General features: G+C 58.2%; 2 protein-coding genes across 2 annotated transcripts in view; both read left to right on the top strand.

The window, feature by feature from the left end:
• Positions 1-557: 557 nt before the first annotated feature.
• Bax (BCL2-associated X protein) lies at positions 558-4,844 on the top strand (the record flags this gene model as incomplete). Its single annotated transcript, XM_005412921.2, is given in 5 exon segments — positions 558-609; positions 694-840; positions 1,280-1,415; positions 4,207-4,311; positions 4,587-4,844. Coding segments are annotated over 5 exon segments (545 nt in total), but the record flags the coding sequence as incomplete, so codon positions are not given.
• A 2,578-nt stretch (positions 4,845-7,422) lies between these two features.
• Ftl (ferritin, light polypeptide) overlaps positions 7,423-8,140 on the top strand; it is a 1,660-nt gene continuing 942 nt past the window's right edge. Inside the window, exons 1-2 of the mRNA XM_005412920.1 lie at positions 7,423-7,737; positions 7,868-8,140. Coding sequence (XP_005412977.1) covers positions 7,636-7,737; positions 7,868-8,140 — 375 coding nt within the window. The 5' untranslated portion in view covers positions 7,423-7,635. The remainder of the gene's footprint in view (positions 7,738-7,867) is intronic.

Raw genomic sequence — 8,140 nt, 5'->3', positions numbered from 1 at the left:
GAGGCGGGCGGCGGGCGAGGTTGCCGCCGGCCGCCCCGGAGCCCTCCTGCTGGCACGGAACCGTGAGATCGCCGAGCTCTTCTGGGCACAAACTCGCGCGGCGGGCGCTCCCAGCCGCCAGCCCCGTCCCTCCTGGAGGTTCCCGGCCCGCCGACCTCCGCGCCCCGATCCCTTCTTGCCTGGCGCCCCTGGAGCCAGAAAACCCGGGGACCCCTGAGTACAACCCCGGGGGCAGGCCCGGGCTTGTCGCCCGCACCACTTCCTGCCTGGGGCCCTGCTGGGAGGGGCGTCTCCCCTCTCCCCCCCAGGTTAGGGGCCGGGTGCAGCCAGGTTCCCCCAGTCGGCTCGGCTTGAAGAATGTGGGGTGCAGGCCCAGACTCCCCGTTTGCTCTCCATCAGGGCCTCCGTTGCCTGGGCTCCCAGTCGCTTCGTCTGGCAGGGACCCTGGAGTCCTGGGCTCCCGGCCCTGTCTGCCCTCAGGGACCCCGAGCCACTGCCGTCCCCTGGTCCCTCAGGACCCAAGAGTCCAGGCACCTCTTCCCTCCTCTCTCCTCCAGGGCCCACCAGCTCTGAGCACATCATGAAGACAGGGGCCCTTTTGCTTCAGGGGTGAGTTGGAGGTCTGATTATTGTGGAGCGGATTGGCGGGTGACACCCCGTTCTGATTCTGCACCCCACTCCATTCCCATGTAGTTTCATCCAGGATCGAGCAGGGCACATGGGCGGGGACACCCTGGAGCTGGCCATGGAGCAGGCGCCCCAGGACGCGTCCACCAAGAAGCTGAGCGAGTGTCTCAAGCGGATTGGGGACGAACTGGACAGCAATATGGAGCTGCAGAGGTGTGGCTCTGGGATCCCAGCGTTCCTGCCAGGGGTCCCCTCAGCCTTCTGTGCCCCCGCCCCTTACTTCTGGACTCCCAGTCTTCCCCTCTCCCCAGATCTTGGGACCCTCCTTCAGGGTTCGGTCATTCTTCCTACCTTCCTGAATGTCCATCTTTCCGGGTGTGACAGTGCCCACCTGTCATCCCAGTGCTCAGGAGGCTGGGGCAGGAGGATCGCTGTGAGTTCAAGGCCAGCCTGGGCTACATAGCGAGACCCTGTCTCAAAACAAGCACAATAAAAACCCTTAAGTGTCCATCTTGTCCCCTTCCCAACCCTGTTGGCCTCTTGCTTTCCTTGCAGCCTTGTTTGGGCCTCAGTGTCTTGGTCCTGGGCATGGGGTGAACACCAGAATTTCCAGATTCTCCCTCCCTAGCACCCGTTCTCCCCTTTCCTGCAGGATGATTGCGGCTGTGGACACAGACTCGCCCCGAGAGGTCTTTTTCCGAGTGGCCGCTGAAATGTTTGCTGATGGCAACTTCAACTGGGGCCGGGTTGTTGCCCTTTTCTATTTTGCCAGCAAACTGGTGCTCAAGGTGGGCAGCTGCAGGGCATTGAGCCCGAGGGTGCTCCCCTTAGACCTGTGGAGACCTGGGGATCGTGGGGTCAACCTCTGACTCAACCCAGGGACTGCAGAGGAAAGGAAAAGAGACAGCTGTAGACTGTCTGCACCTTCATTTATTCATTCAACAAACATGTTACACATGGAACTCCAGACACAGCACTGGGCAAAGAAGGCTGGTCCCTATGCTTAAAAGGAGCTGAGATTGTATGACAAGTGCTGCAGGGTATTGTCGGCTGGTGTGATTGAGCAATGTTGTCAGGAAAGACTTCCGAGATCAGGCAGACAGTGAAAGTGATGCTTTGATAGATAAGGATCAAGGAGCAAAGGCATCTGATAAGAGGGCAAGTGCAAAGGCCCTGAGGCAGGGTCAAGCCTGGTGTGGTGAGGGCAGCGGGCAGCTGCTGTATTGTGAGACAGGCAGGAGGCAGGTGAGAGGAAGGGAAGTGAGAACAGAGTTGAGCTGGTTGCTGGCAGTTGAGCCCAGGGCCTCGTGCCTTATAGGCAAGTGCTCTACCACTGAGCCACGCTCCCAGCCTTCTGTTTGAGACAGGCTCCCAAAGTTGGCCTTGAACCTCTGCTCCTTCTCCTTAGCCTCCCAGGTACCTGGGATTACAGGTGTGTGCTGCCTCACCTGATGTGGCTGGGGTTTTTTGGTTTTAGTTTTTGTTTTCTGTTTCGTTTTCTGTTTTTTGGGGTTTTTTTTTTTGGTTTGCTTTGGGTTTTTGTTTTGGTTTGTTTTGGTTTTTTTGCAATACTAGGATTTGAACTCAGGGCCTCCCCACTGAGCCACATCCCCAGCCTTTTTACTTAAGACAGGGTCTTGCTAAGTCACCCAGGCTGGGCTTGAACTTGTGATCTTTCTACCTAAGCTTCCCAACGAGCTGGGGTTACAGGCATCTGCTGCTGTGCCCAGCATTGATTTTTGTTTGTTTGTTTTCGCTTTTTTGAGACAGGGTCTTGCTATGCAGCCTAGGCTGGCCTTGAGCTCACTTTGTAGCCCAGGCTGGTTCTTAAACTCGTAAGAATCCACCTGCCTCAGCCTCCCCAGTGCTGGGATTACAGGCGTGCGTCACCATGCCCAGCCTCAGCATTGATTTTAAACAAAGGAACAAGGTGGCCAGGTTTTATGAATTTAAGAGATTACTCTAATACATACAGCAAAATGTTAACTGAATGGTTCAGTCTGCATCAGTCCAGCTGCTCATGGTGGAGTTATTTCAGTTGTTCCCTGTGAAGATTCTCAGGAAAATATTGGTGAAAATAAGGAAGGAAGAGCCATTCACGGTGGTGTGAATCTGTAGTCCCAGCATTGAGGAAGGCTGAAGCAGGAGAATCACAAGTTCAGGTCCTGCCTGGGCAACTTATCTAGCACCTGTCTCAAAAAATAAAAAAGGGTAGGGATGCAGTTCCGTGGGAAGACCCTGGGTACTACAGAAAAAACATACAGGTCTGCTGGGGTGGTGTGGACACCTGTAATCCCAGCACTTGATAGGCTGAGGTAGGAGGATCGCTGCATGTTCAGCACCAGCCTGGGCTACATAGTGAGTTCAACTACATACCAAGATCCTGTTTCAAAAAACAAAAAAGACAGGCTTGGGGTTGTACTCAGTGTGTGCCTAGCACATGGTGCAAGGCCTGGGGTTTGACCCCAGCAACACACACACACACACACACACACAGAATTAGTTGGGCACAAGGGCAGGGAACCTGTCCAGGTGGCACCTGTCACAGTGCTACTGAAAGATCCCCCTGGCCTCAGATGCTTGCAGTGCAGGTCGGAAAGTGGAGAGTGCATGTGTGCGCCTGTGTGTGTGTGTGTGGTGCTGGGACTGACGCCCACAGGCTAAGCACGCACTTTACCATCACACTGCACTCTAAGCCTGCAGTGTGTACAGGATTGTGTGATGGGGCATCGTTGTTAAGGGGTGAAGGAGGCAGCCCTCAGCATGACAGTGCAGTGGTGTGGATCTGGGACAAGAGTGGAGAAGCAGGCAGATGAAGGCTGCCTGGAGGTCCTTGGAGGTGAGAGAATAGGTCAGGGGTTGGGGGTGTTCCACAAAGGCCTCCCTGGGAAGTCACATTTGACCTGGGCTTTGAGTGATGAGTAGGGCTTTGCTTAGTTGGGGTCGATTTAGTCAGAAGGGCCAGCACATTCAAAGGTCCTGAGGCAGGGAAGCATCTGGTGGGAAAGAATAGACCTCTATGCATGGTGCCACATACTTATTCTGACTACTCCAGAGGCAGAAGCAGGAGGATTGCTTGCTTGAGTCCAGGAGTTCCAGACTAGCTTGGGTGACGTGAGACCCTGTATCTACACAAAACACCCAAACACAAGGCAGGTGTGGTGGTGCACATCTGTAATCTAGCACTCTGGAAGATCTGGGTCACAAGTTCAAGCCTAGCCTGGGCAATTTAGCCAGACCCTGCCTCAAAGGAGTGGGAGGAGCTGGCGATGTAACCCAGCGTGAATGTCTTGGGTTCAACCCCCAGTACTACAAACAGAAGGTGTGTAAGGCACAGAACAAAAGCAGAAAAGGAAATTGAGATGGTATCAGCCCAGAGCCCTCTGGAATTCTGAGGGCTCTGGGGAGCCACTGAGGGTTCAGGAGCAGGGCAGGTGAGAGCAGCATGACCTGACATACAGTTTATTAATAATGGAGGAAGAGACAGCCAGGGGAGGCAGAGGCTGGAAAAGCAGGCTGAGGGCCCATTCCCCAGGCAGCGGGGCCGAGGCCCGCCCCTCATGCTCTTGCACTCTGCAGGCGCTGTGTACCAAGGTACCCGAGCTGATCAGGACCATTATGGGCTGGACACTGGACTTCCTCCGAGACCGGCTGCTGGGCTGGATCCAGGACCAGGGTGGTTGGGTGAGATGTCTAGGGACCTATGGGCCTTTCGCGGTCCCCAGGGGCACACCCCTTCCTGCCCCAGGCCACCTGTGAAACCTCACATATCTCGTCAGCCTGAGTGAGCAGGTGGCCCTGACCGTGCTGTGACACCTCTCCTCCCTTGTTCTAGCCTGGGAGGTTCCCAGATGTCCCTGTGGCCCCCCTCCCCGCAGCTCCTGGGCCCTCAATCCCTGACCCGCCATGCAGGCCCAGAAGTGGCCTGCTGACTGGCTGAGGTGGTCTCTCTATCCCAGGACGGCCTCCTCTCCTACTTTGGAACCCCGACCTGGCAGACGGTGACCATCTTTGTGGCCGGTGTGCTCACTGCCTCGCTCACCATCTGGAAGAACATGGGCTGAGGCCGCAGCCACCTTGGACTGTGTCTTTTCTGCATAAATTATGGCATTTTGGTGGGAGGAAGGGACGGGACGGGGCGTTTTTCTTACTTTTGTAATTATTGGGAGGGGAGGGCAGTGTGGACCACAGGGGCAATAAACCACTTTCGGGCCACAGTCTGGAGTCATAGTCAGCGGCCTCCACCGCCTGGGGACAGTGCGGGCCACGGCTGCCACTGCTCACCTGGTACCTCGAAGACCTGGAGTACTCGCCCTGCCTTTTTCTGTGTGCGCTCAGTGCTGCCTGGACAAAGGAGGGCTCAGTCCTAGTCCTGCCCCCCAGGAGCAGAGGCCACCCATCGAGAGTGCTGGGGTTACAGCCAGCATGTCCAACCACACTCAGTCCTCTTTACAGGTTTCTTTTTTTGTTGTTTTTTGTCTTCTTGAGACAGGGTCTCGCTATACAGTTGAGGCTGGCCTTGAGCTCACTTTGTAGCCCAGGCAGGTCTCGAACTCGCAACGATCCTCCTGCCTCAGCCTCCCGAGTGGTGGGATGACAGGCGTGCGCCACCACGCCCGGCCTCTTTCGGGGTTCTGTCGCTCCTTGAGGACTCTGCCCTCCTCCCAATCTCTTCCCTCTGGGTCCCCGTCCTTGTTTCACAGCTCTAGTCGGGTCAATCCCTGGTTTTCTGTCATCTTTGTCCTAGCCTTGCTCCTCTTCCGCCCTGGGAGGGGCCCCTTCAAGGTCGCCACTCCAGGCCAGGACCTGCCTGAGGCTAAAGGTCCCTCGCTGCGGTGTGCTGTGTGGTCAATGAGTAACTCCCGCTTCCCTAATCAGCGGGGCGCCGGGCCCCTGGCCCACCTCAGCCCTCACCTCAGACGCCACGTCACGGGAAAGCTATGAGGGGAGCCAGGGCCGCCACCCGGGAGAGGGGACGCCAAGACCGCGGCAGGTCCGCAGCAGGTCGCGAGCAGAAGCAGCACCAGGGGGCAGAGGCAGAAACAGGTCGCATGCGGGGCTCCGCCGGGCCGCACCTCGGGGCCGGGCTCGGGGCAGCCCCAGGCCTGGTGGCGGGGTCCCCGCCGGCTCCCAACCCCAGCGCGGCTCTGAGGGCTGAGGTCAGCGCCCTGCCCGCCCAGCCCCTTCCCTCGCTGAGTTCAGCATGACTCAGCACTGCGCCGCTCACCCCACCGGGGGCTCCGGCTTCCCCGGCCGCCTCCAGGGGGCACATAAACAGGAGCACGGCGCTCTGTCTTCGAGGTGCCCCCAAGATGTGGCTCAGTGGAGGTCTGAGTTCCCTGTAGGTCAGGATGTGGCTTGAACCAACTCTGTCCCCCAGACAGCAGGGTGATGCTGGCACACTTTAAAAGCTTGTCCTAAACCGGGCGTGGTGGCGCACGCCTGCAATCCTAGCACCTGGGAGGCTGAGGCAGGAAGATCATTGCGAGTTCGAGGCCAGCCTGGGCTACAAAGTGAGCTCAAGGCCAGCCTGAACTGCATAAAAAACAAACAAAGGCTTGTCCTAGGCCCCCAAGCCATGTTTCTCCAGGACCTAGGGCTTCACTGTGACCCGAAGAAGCAGGGGCCAGGGGAAACACTAGAACTACAGACTTTCTTTCTCAGGGCCCCAAACTCCCAGAGCCTCAGCTCCCCTGAACAAACCCCAGAACTGTAGTTCCAGAGATCCCAAAGCGCGCTCCTTTCCTTCCTCCAAGGGAGTCCTGGCTTCCAGGATAACACCGCGCCACTAAAGGGCTCTCCGTCTTTCCGGGGCTGCAACAGGCCCGCTGGAGTCCCACACGCCGACCTACTTTTCTCTCTCTCTCTCTCTTTTTTTTTGTCTTTTTGAGACAGGGTTTCGTTTGTTTGTTTTTGGTACCGAGAATCGAACTCAGAACCTTGCGCTTGCCAGGCAGGCGCTTATGCCACTGAGCTATATCCCCGGCCTTGAGACAGGGTTTCGCTATGCAGTTCAGATTGGCCATGCGCTCACTTTGTAGCCCAGGCTGGCCTCGAACTCGCAACGATCCTTCTGCCTCAGCCTCCCGAGTGCTGGGATTACAGGCATGTGCCACCACGCCCGGCTTGCCTTACTTCTCAAAACACCCTGCTCGGCTTCCAGAGACACCAGTACAGGCACTCTTGTAGCTCACCGCAAGAGTTTAAGCGTCTGTGCCTCGAGGGCTCCAGAAATACACGGATTTCCTATCGTGAACCCCAGTTTTGAGCTCCCCAGGACCCTCTCTCTCGACCTATATCATCTCACCTTCTCCCAAACTTGCCAGTGACTCAGACACCCCCTTATCGTGCAGAGAAATCCCCGGGTCTCCTCAGCACCTTCTGAGCTACGCCCCACCCCCACCCCGCCTCAGGGAACCTTCTAGAAAAGCCCACGTTGTCACAATCCCAGAGGCCTGCTCGCTGAGATTCCCCCACCATGGCCTCATAATCATCATTTTCCACGGCCCCAGTGTCCCCATAAATCGCTCACCTCCCTGAAAGGCCCTCCCGGAGCCCCCTGACTTCCAAATCAACCCCCAACCCCCACCCCTTCCCCCAGTCCCCCGTTTCCCAACAGCCTCGCGCTTCAGGCGCGTGACTTCTCCACCTCAGGGTGGGGGGAGGGGCGGCGAGACTCCCTTCTGCTCGGGATTGGTCAGGCACAGCCTCCAGGCCCCGCCTCCCTCCGCTGCGGATTGGCCTTTCGCTCGTCCTGCGCGCCCCGCCTCCGAGAGTCAGCGTGCTATAAAAGCCGCCGCCCAGCGTGCGGCTCCCAGCGGCGCGTCCGGAGGTCCCGCGGATCTGTTTCTTGCTTCAACAGTGTTTGGACGGAGCAGACCCGGGGACTCCCTCTCTTCTCTTCAGCCACCTTCCAGGTACAAATCTCGGGACCATCTTCTCGCCTGTCTCCTTCCAGGACCCGACAACACCGTTCTTTTGTGGGTAGCTCCTCACTGCCGACCAGCCATGTCCTCTCAGGTTCGTCAGAATTATTCCACCGAGGTGGAGGCTGCCGTCAACCGCTTGGTGAACCTGCACCTGCGGGCCTCCTACACCTACCTCTCTCTGGTAAGCGGCGGCGGGACGCCCCGGGCGGAGGCCCCAACTGCGCAGCCCGCCAGGGCGCATGCGCAGGCCTCCTTTGTTCGGGGCGGGGGCGGGGGCGGGGGCCGCGCATTCCCGCCGTCTCTTCCCGCAGGGTCACTACTTCGCCCGCGACGATGTGGCTCTGGCGGGCGTGGCCCATTTCTTCCGCGAGCTGGCTGAGGAGAAACGCGAGGGCGCCGAGCGTCTGCTGAAGATGCAAAACCAGCGCGGCGGCCGCGCTCTGTTCCAGGACGTGCAGAAACCTTCCGAAGATGAGTGGGGTAAGACCTTGGATGCCATGGAAGCTGCCCTGGCCGTGGAGAAGAACCTGAACCAAGCTCTTCTGGATCTTCATGCCTTGGGCTCCGCCAAGGCTGACCCCCAT

The sequence above is a fragment of the Chinchilla lanigera genome, unplaced genomic scaffold, assembly GCF_000276665.1.
Source record: "Chinchilla lanigera isolate Chin_1 unplaced genomic scaffold, ChiLan1.0 scaffold00158, whole genome shotgun sequence".
NCBI lineage: Eukaryota > Metazoa > Chordata > Mammalia > Rodentia > Chinchillidae > Chinchilla > Chinchilla lanigera.
The sequence above is the reverse complement of the archived record's forward strand: the minus strand, read 5'-3'. Positions and strand labels throughout refer to the sequence as shown.